We start from the raw sequence: 22,722 nt of genomic DNA on the forward strand, positions 1-22,722 counted from the left end.
CATTAACACGTCAATGTTCAATTCAGCCAAAGCTGAATATAAATGGATTAAATTTATATGTTTTGCTACACATTCAAGAGTAAAAGAAGTTTAAAAACCTAAAAATGCTGTAATACAAATTATAATAAGCTGAGAATTTTTTTGTTAAAACTATTTGCAAAAAATAGCAATAGTACTATTGTAGCACTGACTGTCAACATCATTAACAAGTCAAATGGCAGTGGGGTAATTAAAACAATGGTCAATCTGCATAAGCTCAGAACCACCCAGGTCTGCTGCAAATACTGATGAAAGTTGCTTCATCTTCTCTTTACTAACTTGGGCATCATCTGTGGTAATGAAAGTCAGTCAAAAAGCTATCACAGACAATTAAAGAATTTGAAGCTCTGGGGTAAAAACGCAGCGTGCAAAGCAAAGGTGTGGAGAACAGATGTTGAGAAGTAAAAGCACGTTATGAAATGATGCAAGGATTATGAAATGGAAAGGACTATATTTAAAACAATAAAGAAATTAAATAAAGATGATAAACAATGGAGATAGAAAGGGAAAATGATAGCTAAAGTTAAAAAAGTGCTGGAATTATGAATTGTAATTACATTGATCAATGGAAGGCAAACTAAGCTTTCCTCAGGGCAGTGTGAAATAAGCAGCTCTTGGAAGTTCACTATCATCAAAAGGGAAATTTTTAGATCATTGAAATAAAACTTCAACAGCACAAAGATAAACTTCCCACCCATTAGCTCAATGCAAGCCTTAATGTTCCATAGAATGTCCCTCCTACTTTATCTCACTTCACCATAATCAATATATTTTCCCACCTCATTCCTATTTAAACATTCCTATTAATTATTCAAGACTGTGTAATCACTCTGTGGCCATGAGCTCCACATTAATACTCAAAGTGGATCGCCATTTCCGAATTTTCTACATACTCTTGTATTTGCAAATCGTGGACTCTTCCCATAAACAGAAACATTCTCTCTAAACCTATTCTCTAAGCCCTTCAGAACTGTAAAAGGCCAATGAACTCAGTTTGGCAATGCTGCAGTCCATTCCTGTAGTAGTTGGAGATCAGAAGAGGAAACTTTCAGAGGGAAGGTTTAAAAAAAATAGAATTTTGGTTGCAGGATGAAGGTCACAAACACAATCTGATTTCCTCCATCACTACCACCCACCCATCTTCCTTCGCCCAGTGAAGCTTCTATCTCTTCTGGAAAAAAATGGGTAGATCTGTTAAGTACTCCTCTCCTATGGACCCAGAGAGCTTTCATGGGGTTAGTTCTAAATGATGCAGTGGTGGTAAAGGCTAATGAAGAGCAGAACGGTTATGTAGAGATGGCTAGCTGACATCACAAGGATTAGTCTGACTTTAGTGAGAAGAGGCTCTCAGAGTTTGAAAGAACATTCATTTAAGCAGGGAGAAATCACCTGCGGCAATAAGGAAGGTAGGTAGCAAGTAAATACAGTTACAAAGCTGGAGATAAGGCAATATTTGTGTGTTCTGCAGAGAACAGAGGAACAACTACAATATAAAATTACACATAAATAAAGAATGCAGGAGGTTGTGCCTAATTAACAGAAACCAGGAGATACTTTGAGGTGCAAAGTGTTTGGGAACTCTGAAGGAGACTGCCACAGATAGAGAATGTGCACTCAGATACATGACATGCAGCTGTTGCTTTGCTTCACATACACAGGTGTAACTTAAGTGTGACCAGGACCTTAAATATATATTTTTATGGTATCTCTTCTGTTCCTAGTCAAGTGGTAAAAGCATTTTGCACTCAATAAAAGTCACACTTGTGTAGTGCTTTCAAATCTAGATAAATGCCCCAAGGCCATGTTTTCCACCATGTTGGCAGTTGCCAGATGTCATCAATCAATAATCCAGATGTGACTTTAAAATTTTCAGTAAGTAAAAAATTGGTTTTTGCAAAGAACTGCCACAATTATACTTTAACTTCATGTACTTGTTGGTAAAATTGCAAGATGAAAGGTAGAGTATGCATATTCTTTCTGATTTTTGCATGTATTCTTTAAAAATAACATTATTGCTGTTTCACTACAAGGTATGGAAGAGTTCATAATTGCTCAGCCAATTTGTGTAACTGTTGTGGGAATGTGGGGAATAAGGAAGCCTAGCCAACACAGTAGCAATACAAAAGGTAGAAAGCAGCTTTCAACTTACTGCTAGATGAAGACAACATTTCAACACTCTGAAAAAGTTGAATGTTACCTTTTACAGTTCAAAAACTGACAAGTTGAATTAAGGTATGACATGCATCATGCATTCCTGATGGAATTTTAAATGTTAGTCAGAGAAACTTACAACTTTCATGCTGAACTGTGATATATACATATATATAAACTATGTAATATATATATATTATATTATATATATTATATATAAAATTATATAGTATATATTACCTGGTAAGCAAGTTTTATGCATTTAGCTATACAGTGTATTTGGTATTTTCCACAGAAGCCCAGAGTATATGACTTAATCTCTCCTGTGGCAAATTGGACATTTCTATTGAGGAACAGAGATATCAGCTAACATAACTAGATGTTGTTCTGTAAAAGTATGTTTTAGGCACAGTAACCAAAGATTTGGACAGTTGGTTCTTAAAAAGCAGACGGGGGTTATAAAAACAGGACTTTAGAGTTTCACAGAGTGGGTAATAATTGATGAATGATTACCAATGGTAGGGCGAGGAGATGCAGAAGGCCGGGATTCTGGTATAGAACAGGGCATGGGGACAAATTTTCAGATGAACCAAAGTATTGAGGTGTGCAGGTTGACCATAAGAACAATGCCACTGTCAAATCCAAAAGTAATATAAATGAATGAATCATGGGTCGATGCAAGCAATGTTACAAAGACAGGAAATAGCAGAATCGGAATGGCGATAACTAGGGTCAGATCAAGAGTTAGGATTTAAAGAAATACATTGTAAAAGTCTGGGTCAACATGAAAACTTGACAAGAAGGGGGTAGTGACTGGCTCCTTTGAATCCATGGCCATCATACCCAATCACAATTAACTGCTGATTAGTTCTAAAACTATAGTTAATCTATCTAATACAGCCTTTGTGAAAAGGGTCATGTTTCAACAAGGCAGTGTGAAATAGCATTTCCAGATTCTGGTACTAGATAACACAGATCTATATAGCCTATATACAGGAATCACAAGCTAGTGAAATGGCTTGCCCCTCCTCTTGATTAAAGATCCTGGTTAGGTATACCCATTCACCATCAAAAATTTGAGGAAATCAGCCGAAGACTTTATATTGGAAGGTCTATAGTTTTGTTGTCTGGACACAGCAGTTAAGAGTTAACACCACATGTTTCAGTGGCTGGGGTTCAATCCTGATCTTGGGTGCTGAATATATGCAGTTGCCCAGTCACCCTGGTACTATGTGTGCTTCCTCCATCCTAAAGCTGTGCTGGTGGGCTAACTGACTACTGTAAATTCTACATAGTCTACACGGGCATTAGAAGAACTGGAAGGTGATTGGCATATGAGAGAAAATTGGCTGTACATAAATACGTGTGGGAATGCTCAGAGCAAGCATAGACACAGGCTGCTTTGGCTTCTTCCTCCTGGAGTTCAGTACCCAAAAGAGGTTGCAATATTCACGTGGGCAAGAACCAATGATCTGTTATTCAATTAAAACAAAACCTAACTCTGTGTTAAACTTTACAAACACTTTTGGAGCCTGCACAAAAGATTTTGTGAACTGAATAAGTATTTTGCATCAGTCTTCATGGTGGAAGACACCAGCCACCATGTCAGAAATTTAAGAGTGTCAGAGTGAATGCAGTCACTATGATAAAGGAGGAGGTGCTTGGGAAGCTGGAAGTTCGGAAAGTAGATTAAGTCACCTAGACCACATGGATACTGCTCAGGGGTCTAAAAGAGCTTACGAGTTTGTGGAGACATTAGTAGTGACCTTTCAAGAATGAATAGATTCAGGAATAATTCCTGAGGATTGGAAAATCTCAAATCTCACTCCACTCTTTATGAAGGGAGGGAGGGGAGGAAAAAAACCAGGAAATTATAAATCAGTTAGCCTGGCCTCAGTAGTTGGAAAAATGCTGGAATCCATTATTAATGATGTTTCATGGTATGTGGATGCACTCAATAAAATAGGAAAAAGTCAGCGTGGTTTTCTTAAATGAGAAATCATGCATGTCAAATCTGTTGGAATTCATTAAGGAAATAAAGAGACAAGACTAGAGTCAGTGAATGTCAGTGGGGGATGAGGTAGTGAGGCAGCTATTGCCACGCATCCAGCTGTTAGACTGGGGTTCGATTTCCATTGCTATCTGCAAAGAGTTTGTATGTTCTCTCTATGACCATGTGGGTTTCCTCCCACATTTATCAGACATACAGTTAAGGGTGAGTGAGTAACAAACATGCTATGTTGGCTCTGTAAACGATCCAACACTTGCCCAGAACAAATGACACATTTCACTGTGACAAAATAAGCCTAACCTTTTTATCTACTTGGATTTTCAGAAGGTCTTTAACGAGGTGCTGTACATGAGGATGCTAAATAAGAGCCCACAGTGTTACACGAAAGATACTAGCGTGGACAGCTGACTGCCAGAAGATAAAGGGCGATAATAAAGGGGACCTTTTCTGGTGGGCTGCCAGCGACTCACGGAGCTCCACAGGGGTTTAGTGTTGGGTCCACTACTTTTTACGTTATATGTTAATATTTGGATGATGGAATTGATGGCCTTGTATTCAAGTTTGCAGCAATACCAAGAGGCAAGTAGTGTGAGGAAGCAGGGAATCCTCAGAGGGACTTGGACAGGTTAGGTGAATGGGTGAAGAATTGGTAGATGGAATAAAATGTAGTAAAGTGCACAGTCATGCCCTTTGGTAGAAGGAATAAAAGTGTAGACTATTTTCTAAACGGAGTGAATTCAGAAGTCAGAGGGTTGAGTTAGTAGCAAGAAAAGCAAATGTAATGTAGAATTAATTTCAAAAGAACTAGGATATAAGAAGGGTGAAATACCAAAAAAAATTATAAGGCATTGGTCACACCGCACGCAGATTCTGGGCCCCATAATCTAAGAAAGGATTTACAAGGATGTTGCCTGGATACGAGAGCATGCCTTATGAAATTAGGTTAAGTGAACTTGGCCTTCTCTCCTTGGAGCAACAGAGGATGGGAGGTGACCTGGTAGAGATGTACAAGATGATGAGAGGCATTGATCATGTGGATACCCGGAGGCTTTCTCCCAGGGCTGAAATGTCTAACAGGAGGGGCATAGTTTTAAAGTGTTTGGAAGTAGGTCCAAGGGGGATGTCAGAGGCAAGTTTTTCCCCACACAGAGTGGTGGGTACATGGAATGCACTGCCAGTGAAGGTGGTAGAGGCGGATACAATAGAGCCTTTTAAGAGACTCTTAGATAGGTACATGGAGCTTAGAAAAATAGAGGGTTATGTGGTAGAGAAACTCTGGGCAGTTTCTAGAGTAGTTGGTTGGCACAACATTGCAGGGCAAAGGGCCTGTAATGTGCTGTATGTTTCTGTGTTTAGGGATATATTGGTACTGGAGAGGGTCCAAATCAGGTTTATGAGAATGATCCCAGGAAGGAAAGAGCTAATGTATAAGGAATGTTTGATGATTCTGGGCCTGTTCTGGCTGGAGTTTAGAAGAATAAGAGGGCAACTCATTGACAGCTACCAAATATTGAAAGGCCTAGACTGAGTGGATGGGAAGAGGATGTTTCCAACATTAGGAGTGTCTAGAACCAGAGGGCACATCCTCAGAATACAAGGACATCCTTTTAGAACGGAGATTTAGGAGGAAGTTCCTTAGGCAGAAGGGTAGTGAATCTGTGGAATTCATTGCCAGAGATGGTTGTGGAAGCCAAGTCATTGGATATATTTAGGAGTATGAACGATTCTTGATTAATAAGGGTGTCAAATATCACGAGAGAAAACAACAGAATAGGGTTGAGATGGAAAATAAATCAGCCATGGCTGAATGGCCTACTTCTGCCCAATATTTATAATCTTACAACAACACACACAAAATGCTGGTGGAACACAGCAGGCCAGGCAGCATCTATAGGGAGAAGTGCTGTCGACGTTTCGGGCTGAGACCCTTCGTCAAGACATTCTGGTCTTCTGCCTGCTCTGGATCTTTATTTGCTCTTTAAATTTATAATCTTATTTTAATTTGTGAAACTAGATTTCAAATCTCCTTGTCCTTCCATAGTTTCTGACCTTTCAACAAACACAAAATATTCCAATGTGATTCTGGATTGATGGAACTTCATATTTACACACATTAAAATCCCATTTCTCATAGTTTTGCTCATATGCTTAACCTGTTTATAATCAGAGTGTAACTTATGATTTCCATCTACAGAACATTATGTTCCTCCTAATTACTGAAATTTACACCTACAGTGTAACTGTCTGTTTCTTTACCTGTCAAAGTAATTACAATTGAATCCCTATAAAGAGATCATTTGGGAATATCATTTATCACATCTGTCAATTTTACCAATCCTCTCCATCTGATACTTACCAACTTGATTTTCAAATCCAGTTATGTGGATTCAAATTTTTTGCTCATCTTACAAACAATTTTTTGAAATCTTACGTGGCTAACATTTGCAGGCACTTTTCCATCCACCTTGCAAATGATTTAAGAAACTCAGTCAAGCTAGTCAGACAATGCAGACTTCACAAGTGACTTGGTAGCTCATTAATAGTTTAATTACCCAGTTCCAGATAACATCTGCACACTCACAGACCTTTTATGTTCTAATAATGGCAAAAGATTTAGGATTTTCTAAGGCAAGAACATTTTCTAGCCAGATCCGAAAAATTCCATTGATATCTGAAAACTTTGAAGAAAAAAAATCCATCACCAAAAAGAGCAAGCCTGACTAATTCTGGTAAATTCTCCATCATTGACAAGTCTTCTACAAGGTCCTGAATGGGAGGTTGATCAAGGTGGTTCAGTCGCTTAGCATTCAGAATGAGATAGCAAACTGACTTTGTGAGAGAAGCCAGAGAGTGGTAGTAGATAGCTGCCTCTCTGACTGGAGACCTGAGACCAGCAGTATGCTGCCTAGTCCCTTGTTGTTGGTCATCTATATCAATGATCTGGATCATAATGTGGGAAACTATATAAGCTAATTTGTGGATGACACAAAGATTGGGAGCACGCTGGACGGTGAGGAAGGCTATCAAAGCTTGCAGTGAGAACTAGCCCAGCTGGAAAAATAGGTCAAAAAATGCAGATAAGTTTGAGGTGTGAACTTTGAGGGACAAACTAGGGTAGGACTTAGATGGTGTGGATCTAGAAATACAGATCCACATTTCCTTGTGGATGGCATCACAAGTAGATAGGGGTGCAAAGAGAGCTTTTCACACACTGGCCTTGAGTTCAAGAGTTGGGATGTTATGTTAAAGTTGTATAAGACATTGGTGAGGCCTAATTTGGAGAACAGGGTGCAGTTCTGGTCACCGACCTACAGAAAAGGTATCAAGTAGATTGAAAGAGTCCAGAGAAAATTTACAAAGATTTTGCCAGGACTTGAGGACATGAGTTAGAAAGGAAAGGTTGAATAGGTTAGGACTTTATTCCCTGGAGTGTAGGAGAAAAGATGGGAGGTATACACAATTATGAGGGGTATAGATAAAGCAGGTTGGGTGGGACTAGAACTAATGATCATGGGTAAGTGATGAAAGGTGGAATGCTTAAAGGGGATCATGAGAGGATATGCTTCACTCTGGGATGGTAAGACTGTAGAATGGCCCGCCAGTGGAAGTGGCGTGAGTGGATGTGAGCTCGATTTCACCATTTAAGAGAAGTTTGGGTAAGTACATGGATAGGAGGGGGTATGGATGGCTAAGGTCCAGTTACAAGTAGAATAGTTTGGCATAAACTAGATGAGTTGATGGGCCTGTTTCTGTGTTATAGTGCTCTACAACTTGATTGTTTTTAAATTGTCATTAAATTCACAGTTTAAAGTTTCCATGTAATCTGTTCATTTCCAATAGGTAAGCAAGGTGAATTTTGTAATCAAAGAGGGCCAAAGGGAATGATCCCCTCCTTCCAATATTTAAACGAGGCAATGACAATGAATTTCTTAGGCTGGACGTCAGACAAGAAAGCTGATGACCTTTGTTTGGTGATAAAGTTGACAAGTAGAGTTGGATATAGTCAGCAGATTAGCTTTCAGATGTGTAACCTTAGGATGTTGTCATCACAGTACAGCTTGTAGATAAGAAATTAAAGGAGGATATTGATCTTTGGGGTTTCAGGTAATGATGATATCGAAACAAGCAGACAAGCCCTTTTTAGAAGCTGCTATGATCACAGTGCTTTCCTGACTACTGCTAGTTTAGATTCACCGAGTTGAATGTTAGACGAAAGGCAGGTGAGAGTGGTAAAATACAAAGGTATTAAGGGGCATGGATGTAATTTCTGACCTTAGTAAGGAATGTTACAGCACCATTATATGGTAAAGATATATGTCTTGAGAGACTGAAATGTGGAGTTGTGTGTATCATGAACAAACTCTTGGTTGTCCATAGTTCAGTCAAGATCTCAAGATGTCTTCTACTCAAATGGCTGGGACTTCTGTGTAAAATATGAACTGATTATCAAAGCTCAAAATACAATGAAGTGTTACACATCGAGTATGAATGTTGCGATCAGTCTAACTCCCTTACATGGACAGTGCCACTCCCATCTCCTCACCTGCCCATCACCTCCCTCTGGTGGTCCTCCCCTTTTTCTTTCTTCTATGGCCTTCTGTCCTCTCCTTTCAGATTCCGCCTTCTCCAGCCCTGCATCTCTTTCACCAATCAACCACCCCTCCCTCCACCTTCTAACTCTGACTCCATCTTTTTTTCCACCAGTCCTAAAGAAGGGCTTCAACCCGAAACACTGACTGTTCACTCTTTTCCATAGATGCTGTCTGGCCTGCTGAATTCTTGTTACATGGATTTCGAACATCTGCAGATTTTCTCTTGCTCGCAACTTCCCTGCTTTTCTTCCATTGGCTTAATCAGATTCCAGCACTGAATCATGGTGTGCAGATGTGTATGAAAATTCACTGATAAACTTGCTTTATTGCTTTTTGACTTCTATTTTGCCGCAATGGAACTTGATAAAGTGCCCTAGCTGTACACTCCATTCTTTAACCACTTCAATTTGTCTGAAAAATTCACATCTCTGGTATCCTGACTTAATTTCTCTGCATTACTTCCTTGTGTTTCTGCAAGCAGAACAGAAATGTTGCTGAAATGGTGTGTGTGATCTGACAAGAGCACCAAAGAGTTTCTTTAGACAGCCTGAGAGTCCACTGATTTGATCTGGCAACACTGTTCACTTACTTGATTACTGCTTTGTAGCGTTTGTCTCCAAATACCATCGAAACCAGAGGTTGCAAACTGAAGACAAGATGATGGGCCTGAAGTAATCAAATTATGCATGTGATGTTCTGCTTTCTCTGCTGCAGGAGCCAGGGAAGTATAGTCGGAACACTGAATGGAGCAGATGTGGAGATGATGTTTTCCTTGCAACCTTTCAGCCACACTATGTACTCCTTGCAGGAGTCTGAATGGCACAGGCTTCAAGCACATGATTGTTCAATTGTAACTGCAAAACTGTGAATAGAGGGGCCAAACAGCCTTTCTCTATTATACTGTTGTACTCATTTACAAGATGATTCTTTGTGCCAAGCTAACAGTTAAAGCTTCAGCTGTTGTTAAGGAACTTTGTGATAGCTAAGCAAGGTTATACTCCACTACTCTTCAGATTTCTAACATATACACCTTTTACACTTTTGTTAAAATTGTTTGCTTTCTCACCAAGAAAAGTGGAAAATGTCAAAAAAAAAACAATGACCAAACTCCAGTAGTGTTCATATTGAACCACACAATGATGCAAATTGTTTTTGTGGGTTCTGACATTTCTACTGGCTGTCTTCTTTCTATTGCTGGTGTCAAGTGGTGAAGAAATACTGTGGGTTATGGTTTAAGATTCATCTGTGCCAGTACAAGGACATTTGCATTTGGCAGTTCTGGTTGTTTATTATGTTTTCTTGCTTCCTTAAAGCTGTGGGCAGGATGAAGGCAAACTTAAACAACTCATGATCCAGTTGATAATTTCCAGCTAAAATTTGAGTGAACTGAAAGTTTTCTACTGCCTTATGTTCAGCTTCTTGCTGGTTCTATGACAAGGTGAAACAGTCAAGTATACAGAGCCATGGAAAGCATGAAGATCTGCATTTGATTAGTTAAAGCTGGGACAGGTGATCATGCATGAGAAGACCGGTACCAGCAAAGAGAACTAGAGTCCTATACTTGCACATTAAGTAATGATAAAAATGTACATTTTGTAAAGTACAGTTATCTCATTTTTACCTGTCAAAATACAAATACACTGCTGAAAATTACAAGCAACTGCCAATTCATGGAGAGAAATACAATAAAAAAAAATTGAGTTCTGGAAAGATCAATCTGGTTATCAGCTCAGATTGAACAACATCAGCAGGACCAGCCTACACTGATCGAATGGCACAAACAACCATTCTAATTTTTCTTTTATAAATCTTCTCAGCTTCAATCCCCTAAATGTGCACACAAGAACTTGACTCAGGACAAGCAGTTTCTTCAAAATGTTTTACATTCACAAAGATTAAGGCTGACCTTTGGCTGCATCTCCCCTTCTCTCTCTAATTCTCAGCATCTTTAATCCCCCTATGGCCCAGAAAAAGATCCCAACACTGACTCATTGTCTACTGTCCTCCATTATCCAAATCAAAAAACAATTATTTATTGAAAAGCCTGATAGTAGGTTTCTCTCAGCTTTATAACTCTAAGGATATCTATTACAACTTAATACTAAGCTCATCCATAATCTTTAGCTATGCACTCCCAAGGATCACTCCACTAGCCTCATCAATCATTTCACTCAACTGAACACAAAACAGGCTTCAACTCAGCTACCCTCTGGACAAACAACTAACTCTTGGATGGGATTTGAATCAATTTTAGAATTTAAAAAATCATAACAATAAAAACTTCATTGGTAAAACAAGCATTTCTTTTTGCATGTTCTTCTACTTCCTTTATTACCACTATACATTACTGACACTGGTTAACATGCCACCCTCTGCATCTGGGGATCCAATCTGAATTGCCAGAGAAGTGCAAACATTAAACGCCTTCCATTACCACATTGCTCATTGGATTTCTCAGTGTGATTAACAGGTAACAAAGTTTTCTTTGGCCCTTAAAAGTTTTCTCTTCCTATACCTTCTTAAAAATGTTATAAAAAAGCAATTAAACACCTTATTTCACAGGTAGAATTGACTATCGGGTATTTTTTTTCCCTCCTTTATATAAAATTTAATTTTTAGGAGCATCAGAGTTGTCCAAAGAGATTCTTGTAATTGTTTCCTTCTAGATGATATTCTCCTGGTTTTCACCTTTTCCAAATTAAAAATAAAACTGCTATGAATTTTGCATTCCAGCATCACCTGGTAGTTGGGCAGAAGCAATATACAATTTTATTCAATCAAATGCTGCCATTCTGCTTCAAAGTATTTCCAGTACGTGCATCAGGTGTCTAACGAATTCAAAGCAAAAAGTGGAAATTCATGACTAATCTAAATAAAGCCCAATATTTCTGATATGATACACTGATGGCTATTTGGCATTGTTTTCTAAAGAAACCATCACAAGGTTCCCAGCCAATGCACAATTTAATAATATATTTACTATTTTTTAAAGAAAAATAGAAGGGGGCCTGGAAATAATTTGGCATATACTTATTTTGTAATGGTAGCCAAGCAGCATATTATATCCTTGCTGTATTATGTGACATGATTTTAAGCAGAAATCACTGGAGCAGGCAATGGTCAGAAGTGGAGTGGTCTTTAGCAGATGGTTTGCAAGAATCCTCAGTAAGCCTAGAGGAGGTGTATATATTCAAGTTAACCCTTTGAGGACTGCAGTTGCATTTCTGCAATATTTCTTGAAAAGGTGATTCACATTTGAGGTTACTCAAAAATACATTAATTGCCATTTTAACATTGTTTCAGTTACATTTCTTAATGGATTTACAAATCTTCCAAAACTTTTTTTTTTAATGTGGAAAAAAAATACACATAACACAATTAATTTAGAAAGGTGCGTCCTCAAAGGATTAAATACATTTGATAAACAGGTTTTAGGGCAGTTTTCCCATTCAGCTTCCCATACCTGAGAAGTTTATACTTGGACACAAAGGCTTTAGTGCACTCCGGGTGTGAGCACTTGTAGGGCCTCTCTCCTGTGTGAGAGTATGAATGGACTTTAAGTTTGTCAACACTGCTGAAGAATGCTCCGCAGATCAGGCACTCAAGGGTTCTCCTTGGCTTTGATTCCTTCCCTTTCCATTTGGCTTCTAAAACCTTCTGCGTATCTTCCTTCTGTTTTGTTATTGTGATTTGACTTAGGTCATCAGTGGCAACAGCTGCCATTGCAGCCTTATTGGCCAAGTCCCTAGAAAAATGGGGCTTTACCCACCTTCTCGCTACCAAGTGTATTTCCTGTGTTTTCAGTCTGTGTATTATGATCACTTCCAGTTGATAGATACCTGTTGCATCCAGAGTTTAAGGCTGCTTCAGCAATATGGGAGCAGTTTACAATTTTTAGGCCTAAAAGTCAAATTAAATACAAAGATTAACATTTCTACACAGCATAAAAATCATTTATCTTTATTTATTAACCATTTCTCAGCTAGTAATGACCAACAATGTCAGATATTCAGGATCTCATTTTCATGAAGAATAGATTTTCTAACATGGGCATTTTTATAGAACAGCTAATTTTAAAAAAAATTTAAAATGAAATGGTACAATACTAATCCTTATATGTATACCACATCCTTAAAGCCATCTTCACTTAGCACACATTTAGCAAAGTTTGGCTCAGTTATAAGAGTACAGAATTCTAAATATTATCAGTTATGAGCAAAACCCTCCTAGGTCAAAGGGCAAATATGCTGTCCCTCAGACAAGAATAGGCACAAAAGCAGTTAAATTAATCCAATTTTGCTTAGAAATTAAGATGTGAAACGTCAGGAGGCAACAACCAAAAGTGGGAAAATGTGCCACATTAATATATATAATTAATCCTAATGGCTAGGTCTCAGATTCTACTGGAAGCAATCTATGTTTTATCCTTCAAAATTAGTTGACAGAAACAAATTGCAAAATAACAAAATCAACAAACTGTTTTCTTTCAATAAACCCCTTAGAAAACTCCAGAACTCAACCCTGACTTTATAAATCTAGGCTGGGACATGTACTGGGGAAATGGTCTCCAACACTTGTTTAAAAGTACAGAAGGGACGAGCAGGGCTGCCAATGTTGGTAGTGAGTGTAGGAGTGTCAGGCTTTGGTTCAAAGGAGACCGACTCGAAAGAGGCATTGGCTCTAGGTAACTTTCTGTTAAGGATCCCCCTTTTTTTGTCTCTTACTGTATCTAGCATAATAAATGGCTGTTGTGTGTTCTTCACGCTAGATGTTGGGAGTCGTGAGAGACCCAGAGTCTCCCAGGGAACTACATCTGCGTGAAGTACATCTGGCTGCTGCTCCTTAAAGACCATGTTAGGGATTTGGAGCAGCAGCTGGATGACCTTCAGCTTGTATGGGAGAGTGAGAAAAGTGAGGAAAGTAGTCACCCCTTCGTTGCAGGAGGTGAGTAGCTGGGTGACTGGCTGGAGAAATGGAAATGTGAACAGGCAGTTAGCGCAGAGCACCCCTGTGGCCATTCCCCTCAATAATAAGTGTACTGTTTTGGATACTGTTGTGAGGGATCATCTCTTAGGGGAATGTCACGGAGACCGGGTTACTGGCACCGAGCATGGGTCCATGGTGCAGAAGGTAAAGAAGAGGCAAAAGTGATAGGGGACTCAATGGTCAGGGGAACAGACAGGAGATTCTGTGGACGTGAACGGGACACCCAAATGTTATGTTGCCTCCCAGGTTGCCAGAGTAAGGGACATGTTGGATTACACTCACAGCATTTCGAAGGGGGAGGGAGAGCAGCCAGATGTTTTGATACATATTGGTACCAATGACACAAGAAGGCAAAGCAATGAGGTCCTGCAAAGAGAATTTAGAGGGCTAGGCAGAAAGTTAAGTAGGACCTCCTGCATAGTAATTTCTGGATAACTGCCTGTGCCAGGCACCGGTGAGGGTAGAAACAGGATGATCTGGCAGATTAATGAATGGCTGAGAAGCTGGTGCAGGGGGCAGGGCTTCAGTTTTTGGATCACCAGGATCTCTGCTGGGAGGCTGGGGGGGAATGACCTGCACAAAACAGATGGGTTGCATTCGAGCCCGAGGGGACCAGTATTCTCATGGGCAGGTTTGTTCGAGCTTTTGGGGAGGGTTTAGACTAATTTGTGAGGTGGGAACCGACGTGAAGCGACTCAGGTTGGTAAAAGAGTGTGTGCTGTCAGACTGTCAGGAAGGGCAAGCAGATGACAGGACAAAATTTCAGTCAGCTGGGTGAGTATCAGTGCATTAGGGATGCAGAATGAAAAAGGGTAGCAAATATAGTATTTAAAGTGTTATATCTCAATGCACAGAGTATAAGAAATAAGGTGGATGATCTTGTTGCGCTATTACAGATTGCCAGGTATGATGTTGTGACCATCACTGAATCGTGGTGAAGGATGGTTGTAGTTGTGATCTGAATGTCCAAGGTTTCACGCTGTATCAGAGGGATAGGAAAGTAAGCAGGGGGGGTGGTGTGACTCTACTGGTAAAGAATGGCATCAAATCAGTACAAAAAATGCGAGAGAGGATAGGAAGGCGTAAAATCCTTGTGGGTTGAGTTAAGAGACTGCAAGGGTAAAAGGTGAAAGGACCCTGATGGCAGTTATATACAGGCCTTCCAACATTAGCTGGGATGTGGACCACAGGGTACAAGAGGAAATAGTAAAGGCATGTCAAAAGGACAATGTTATGATAGTTATAGAAGATTTCAACATGCAGGTCAATCAGGAAAATCAGGTTGGTAATGGATCTCAAGAGAGTGAATTAGTTGAATGCCTTCTCAGCAGGCCAGGCAGCATCTTTTGTTTGTCAATGCCCACCAGATGGCTTTTTATAGCAGTCTGTTGTTGAGCCTACTAGGGGATCAGCTATACTGGACTGGGTGTTATGTAATGAACAGGAGGTAAAAGAACCCTTAAGGAAGCCTTGATCACAATATGATTGAATTCAACTTGAAATTTGGTAGGGAGAAAGTAAAGTGAAGTAGCAGTATTTCAGTGGAGTAAAGGAAATCCCAGTGGAATGAGAGAGGAGCTGGCCAAAGTAAACTGGAAGGAGATGCTGGCAGGGATGAAAGCAGAGCAGCAATAGCTTGAGTTTCTGGGAAAAATGAGAAAGGTGCAGGATAGATGTACTCCAAAAACAAAAGTACTCAAATGGCAAAATAGTAAACTGTGGCTGACAAGGGAAGTCAAAGCTAATCTAAAAGTGAAAGAGAGGACATACAACAAAGCAAAAATTAGTGGGAAGACAGAGGATGGGAAGTTTTTAAAAACCTATAGAGAGCAACTAGAAGAATCGTTAGGAGGGAAAAGATGAAATATGAAAGCAAGTTAGCAAACAATAACAAAGCGAAAAGCTTTTTCAAGTATGTAAAAAATAAAAGAAAAATGAGAATGGATATAGGTACACTTAGAAAATGAGGCCGGAAAAATAATAACAGTGGACAAAGATGGCTGAAGAACTAAATGAGTATTTTGCGTCCGTCTTCATGTGGAAGATATTAGCAGTGTGTCAGGTGTTGAAGGGTGTGAGGGAAGAGAAGTGAGTGCAGTTACTATTACAAGGGAGAAGGTGCTCAAAAAACTGAAAGACCTAACGGTACATAAGTCACCTGGACTGCACCCCAGGGTTCTGAAAGAGGTAGTGGTAGAGATCGTGGAGGCTTTAGTAATGATCTTTCAAAAATCAATGGACTCTGGCATGCTGCCAGAGGACTGGAAAATTGCAAATGTCACTCCACTCTGAGAAAGGAGAAAGGCAGCAGAAAGGAAGTTATAGACCAGTTAGCTTGACATCAGTGGCTGGGAAGATGTTAGAGTCAATTGTTAAGGATGAGCTTATGGAATACTTGGTGACACAGGACAAGTTAAGACAATATCAGCATGGCTTCTTTCAGGGAAAATCCTGCCTGACGAACCTGCTGGAATTCTTTGAGGAGATTAAATGCAGGACAGATAAAAGGGATGTAGCAGATGTTATATACTTGGACTTACAGAAGGCCTTTGGCAAAGTGCCACACACAAGGCTGCTTACCAAGTTAAGAGCCCATGGTATTACAGGAAGGTTGCTGGCATGGTTGGAGCACTGGTTGATTGGTAGGAGGCAGTGAATGGGAATAAAAGGATCTTTTTCTGGTTGGCTGACAGTGACAAGTGGTGCTCTGCAGGGGTCGATGTTGTGAATGGGCAAGAAAATAGGAAATGAAATACAATGTTGGAAAATGCACAGCCGTGCCCTTTGGTAGTAGAAATAAATGTACAGACTATTTTCTAAACGGGAAGAAAATCCAAAAATCCGACACGCAAAGGGACTTGGGAGTCCTTCTGCAGAACACCCGAAAGATTAACTTGCAGGTAGAGTCAGTGGTGTGGAAAGCAAATGCGATGTTTGCATTCGTTTCAAGAGATCTAGAATACAAAAGCAGAGATGTGATGCTGACATTTTATAAGGCACTGGAGAGGCCTCACCTTGAGTATTATGAACAGTTTTGGGTGTCTCATCTACGAAAAGATGGGCTGGCATTGAAGAGGATTCACAAGGATGATTCCGGGAAGGAAAGGGTTGTCATACGAGATATGTTTGATGACTCTAGGTCTGTACTCACTGGAATTTAGAAGGATGAGGGGGGAATCTCATTGAAGCCTTTTGAATGTTGAAGAGCCTAAACAGAGTAGATGTGGAATGGTGAGAGAGTCTAGGACAAGAGGACACAGCCTCAGGATAGAGGGTGTCCATTGAAAACAGAGACGTGGAGAAATTTCTTTATCCAGAGGGCAGTGAACTTATGGAATTTATTACCACAGGCATCTGTGGAGACCAGGTCTCTGGCTATATTTAAGGCAGAGCTTGATAGGTTCTTGATCGAGAGAAGACCGGGGAGTGGGGCTGAGGAGGGGAAAAAAGGATCCATGAGTGAATGCTCTAATTCTGCTCCTATGTCTTATGGTCTTATTGGAATTGTTACTTTTCAAATGAGTTAATGAAAGAGTCTAGATTACAATTCAAAGAACAGGAAGTTCCCCTGAAACCCCAGTCAACATTTCTCCCTCATGCAACAAAAGTAACTGTCTAATAAGGAGCTTTGATGTGCACAAAATAGTCATTTACAAAATGAAGGCCACTGTACTTCGAAGATTTTCACTGTACACAAAGTTACAGTATTTTACACATGGGTGTTGGATGTTGACACAAATGCTTTTCACTGTATGTTTCGATGTACACACAAAGAACAAATCTAATCTTAACAAAGAACAATACAGCACAGTACAGGCCATTCGGCCCACAATGTTGTGCCGACCCTTAAACCCTGCCCCCCCCCCATACAACCCTCCAGCTTAAATTCCTCCATATATCTGTCTAGTAGTCCCTTAAATTTCACTGGTGTATCTGCCTCCACCACTGACTCAGGCAGTGCATTCCACGCACCAACAACTCTCTGAGTGAAAAACCTTCCTCTAATATCCCCCTTGAACTTTACACCCCTTAACTTAAAGCCATGTCCTCTTGTACTGAGCAGTGGTGCCCTGGGGAAGAGGCACTGGCTGTCCACTCTGTCTATTCCTCTTAATATCTTGTACACCTCTATCATGTCTCCTCTCATCCTCCTCCTCTCCAGAGAGTAAAGTCCTAGCTCCCTTAATATCTGATCATAATGCATACTCTCTAAACCAGGCAGCAACTTGGTAAATCTCCTCTGTACCCTTTTCAATGCTTCCACATCCTTCCTATAGTGAGGCGACCAGAACTGGACACAGTACTCCAAGTGTGACCTAACCAGTTTTATAGAGCTGCATCATTACCCCGCGACTCTAAAACTCTATCCCTCGACTTAGGAAAACTAACACTCCATAAGCTTTCTTAACTACTCTACCTACCTGTGAGGCAACTTTCAGGGATCTGTGGACATGTACCCCCAGATCCCTCTGCTCCTCCACACTCCTAAATATCCTGCCATTTACTTTGTACTCTGCCTTGGAGTTTGTCCTTCCAAAGTGTACCACCTCACACTTCTCTGGGTTGAATTCCATCTGCCACTTCTCAGCCCACTTCTGCATCCCATCAATGTCTCTCTGCAATCTTCGACAATCCCCAACTCTATCCACAACACCACCAACCTTTGTGTCGTCTGCAAACTTGCCAACCCACCCTTCCACCCCCACATCCAGGTCATTAATAAAAATCACGAAAAGTAGAGGTCCCAGAACCGATCCTTGTGGGACACCACTAGTCACAACCCTCCAATCCGAATCTACTTCCTCCACCACGACCCTCTGCTTTCTGCAGGCAAGCCAATTCTGAATCCACCTGGCCAAACTTCCCTGGATCCCATGCCTTCTGACTTTCTGAATAAGCTTACCGTGTGGTACCTTGTCAAATGCCTTACTAAAATCCATGTAGATCACATCCACTGCACTACTCTCATCTATATAGAACCATAGAACACTACAGCACAGTACAGGCCCTTCAGCCCCCCATGTTGTGTTGACCCATATAATCCTTAAATAAAAGTACTAAACCTACACTACACCATAACACTCAATTTTTCTTTCATCCATGTGCCTGTCCAAGAGGCTCTTAAATACCCCTAATATTTTAAACTCTACCACCATCCCTGGCAAGTCATTCCAAGCACTCACAACCCTCTGTGTAAAAAACTTACCCCGAAACTTCCCTCCCTTAATTTTGTACATATGCCCTCTGGTGTTTGCTATTGGTGCCCTGGAAAACAGGTACTGACTATCCACACTATCTATGCCTCTCATAATCTTGTAGACCTCTATCAAGTCCCCTCTCATTCTTCTACGCTCCAAAGAGAAAAGGCCCAGCTCTGCTAACCTTGCTTCAAATGACTTGTTCTTCAATCCAGGCACCATCCTGGTAAATCTCCTCTGCACCCTCTCCATAGCTTCCACATCCTTCCTATAATGAGGTGACCAGAATTGAACACAATACTCTGTGCGGTCTCACCAGAGATTTGTAGAGTTGCAACATGACCTCTCTACTCTTGAACTCAATCCCCCTGTTAATGAAGCCTAGCATCCCATAGGCCTTCTTAACTACCCTATCAACCTGTGCAGCGACCTTGAGGGATGTATGGATTTGAACCCCAAGGTCCCTTTGTTCATCCACACTCTTAAGTAACTGACCATTAATCCTGTACTCAGTCTTCTGGTTTGTCCTTCCAAAATACATCACCTCACACTTGTCCGGATTGAACTCCATCTGCCATTTTTCTGCCCAGCTCTGCAGCCTGTCTATATCCTCCTGTAACCTTCCGACCACTTATAGCTCCATCCACAACTCCTCCAATCTTCGTATCATCCGCAAACTTACTCACCCATCCTTCCATCTCTACATCCAGGTCATTTATAAAAATCACAAATAGCAGGGGTCCCAGGACAGATCCCTGCGGCACTCCACTAGTCACTGACCTCCAGGCAGAATACTTTCCTTCCACAACTACCCTCTGCTTTCTTCCTTTAAGCCAATTTTTTATCCAAACAGACAAGGTTCCACTTATCCCATGCCTCATGACTTTCTGGATGAGTCTCTCATGAGGGACCTTGTCAAATGCTTTGCTAAAGTCTATGTAGACCACATCCACTGCCCTACCCTCATCAATTTCTTTTGTTACCTCTTCAAAAACCTCAATCAGGCTCGTGAGGCACCATCTTCCCTTCACAAAGCCATGTTGACTATCCATGAGTAGACTGTACTTTTCCAAATGCTCATAGATCCTATCCTTAAGAATCCTTTCTAGTAGTTTGCATACCACCGGCGTAAGACTCACCGGTCTATAGCTCCTAGGTTTCTCCCTATTACCTTTTTTAAACAAGGGAACTACATTTGTCATTCTTCAGTCCTCCGGCACTTCCCCTGCAAAAAGAGGATTCAAAGATCATGGCTAATGCTCCTGCGATCTCTTCTCTCAATTTCCACAACAACCTGGGATGTATCATTTCCGGCCCCGGGGATTTATCAATCTTAATGTTTTTAAGACAATCCAGCACTTCTTCTTCCCTAATCTCCAAACTGTCCCGCACACAGGCCCGCTCTACTTCGACCTCATCCTGATCAAGATCCTTTTCACTTGTGAATACTGAAGCAAAGTATTCATTTAGGACCTCCCCAGCCTCCTCCACCTCCAGGCACATGTTGCCCTCTTTATCCTTTAGCGGTCCCACCTTCAATCTCGTCATCCTCCTATTCTTCACATATGCATAGAACGCCTTGGGGTTCTCCTTAATCCTACATGCCAAGGCCTTCTCATGCCCCCTTCGAGCTCTCTTAAGTCCTTTCTTTAGCTCCTTCCTGGCTACCCTATATTTCTCATAAACCCCTCCTACTTCCTGCATCTTATATCTAACACGTGCTTCCTTTTTCCTCTTGACAAGTTGCCTCACATGTTTCGTCAGCTATGGTTCTCTTTTCCTATCATTTTTTCCTTGCCTCAGTGGGACAAACCTATCCTGAACCCAGCTCAAGTGGTCCCTAAACTTCTCCCACATTACTTCTGTGCTTTCCCCTTTGAACATCTGGTTCCAATTTATTCTTGCTAGTTCCTGCCTCATCCCTTCAAAGTTAGCCCTTCCCCAGTTAAGCACTTCACCATTTTGTCTGATTTTATCCCTTTCCATAGTTATGCTGAAGCTAAGGGAGTTGTGGTCACTCTCACAAAAATGCTCCCCCACCAAGAAGTCTGTCACCTGACCAGGTTCATAACTCAGAACTAGATCCAGTATAGCCTCTCCTCTCGTCGGCCGGTCCACATACTGTGTCAGGAATCCTTCTTGAACACCCCTGATGAATTCAGCCCCATCTATCCCCCTTGCACTCAGGGTACCTGGTCACCTCCTCAAAGAACTCTATCAGGCTTGTTAGACACTATCTGCCCTTCACAAAGCCATGCTGACTGTCCCTGATCAGACCATGATTCTCTAAATGCGCATAGATTCTACCTCTAAGAATCTTTTCCAACAGCTTTCCCACCACAGACGTAAGGCTCACTGGTCTATAATTACCCGGACTACCCCTACTATCTTTTTTGAACAAGGGGACAACATTCACCTTCCTCCAACCTGGCAGATTAATGAATGGCTGAGAAGCTGGTGCAGGGGGCAGGGCTTCAGTTTTTGGATCACCAGGATCTCTGCTGGGAGGCCGGGGGGGAAATGACCTGCACAAAACAGATGGGTTGCATTCGAGCCCGAGGGGACCAGTATCCTCATGGGCAGGTTTGTTCGAGCTTTTGGGGAGGGTTTAGACTAATTTGTGAGGTGGGAACCGACGTGAAGCGACTCAGGTTGGTAAAAGAGTGTGTGCTGTCAGACTGTCAGGAAGGGCAAGCAGATGACAGGACAAAATTTCAGTCAGCTGGGTGAGTATCAGTGCATTAGGGATGCAGAATGAAAAAGGGTAGCAAATATAGTATTTAAAGTGTTATATCTCAATGCACAGAGTATAAGAAATAAGGTGGATGATCTTGTTGCGCTATTACAGATTGCCAGGTATGATGTTGTGACCATCACTGAATCGTGGTGAAGGATGGTTGTAGTTGTGATCTGAATGTCCAAGGTTTCACGCTGTATCAGAGGGATAGGAAAGTAAGCAGGGGGGTGGTGTGGCTCTACTGGTAAAGAATGGCATCAAATCAGTACAAAAAATGCGAGAGAGGATAGGAAGGCGTAAAATCCTTGTGGGTCTCTAAGAATCTTTTCCAACAGCTTTCCCACCACAGACGTAAGGCTCACTGGTCTATAATTACCCGGACTACCCCTACTATCTTTTTTGAACAAGGGGACAACATTCACCTTCCTCCAATCCTCCGGTACCATTCCCGTGGACAAGGACATAAAGATCCTAGCCAGAGGTTCAGCAATCTCTTCCCTTGCCTCGTGGAGCAGTCTGGGGAATATTCCTGCAGGCCTCAGGGATTTATCCATCCTAATGTATTTTAACAACTCCAAAACCTCCTCTCCCTTAATATCAACATGCTCCAGAACATCAACCTCACTCTCACCTTAAATCTCACATTTCTAAAAGCATGTATTTGTTCAGCAATGAAGAGCCAGAGACTGTCATGCAAAATTAATGTATCATCCTGAAATTGGTTTGTAAATAATTCCATAGTTGTCAGGAATAGAAGGGAGATGAGGAATATTTTTCAGAGAGATAATGGGTGGCTTGAAAGTTGCTGTCCAAAATGGCAATGGGGACAGGGGGCCGAATCACAAGTTAAACATTCTGGACAGGTACTAAAACAGGCACCTTTGAAGGCTGAAACAGTGTTGTGATGTGGGAACGTATACAGCTCCTTTATAAAGCAGTATTCTGAGAATGGCTATAACAATCTCCTTACAGCATAATAAATTTCCATGAAGTTAAGAGATTATCTTG

General features: G+C 41.1%; 1 protein-coding gene across 9 annotated transcripts in view; it reads right to left on the bottom strand.

Moving 5' to 3' along the window:
- Positions 1 to 22,722, bottom strand: part of plagl2 (pleiomorphic adenoma gene-like 2) — a 131,860-nt gene that overhangs the window by 9,733 nt on the left and 99,405 nt on the right. For 4 of the 9 annotated variants that reach the window (XM_073061868.1, XM_073061870.1, XM_073061869.1 and 1 more), the window contains one exon: positions 12,257 to 12,693. The exons of 1 other annotated variant lie outside the window; for it this stretch is intronic. In XM_073061868.1, coding sequence (XP_072917969.1) covers positions 12,257 to 12,516 — 260 coding nt within the window. In that variant the 5' untranslated portion in view covers positions 12,517 to 12,693. The remainder of the gene's footprint in view (positions 1 to 12,256; positions 12,694 to 22,722) is intronic. 4 more of the 9 variants (XM_073061874.1, XM_073061875.1, XM_073061871.1 and 1 more) reach the window with 2 other exon arrangements.

The sequence above is a fragment of the Hemitrygon akajei genome, chromosome 11 (assembly GCF_048418815.1).
Source record: "Hemitrygon akajei chromosome 11, sHemAka1.3, whole genome shotgun sequence".
NCBI classification, from domain to species: Eukaryota; Metazoa; Chordata; class Chondrichthyes; order Myliobatiformes; family Dasyatidae; genus Hemitrygon; species Hemitrygon akajei.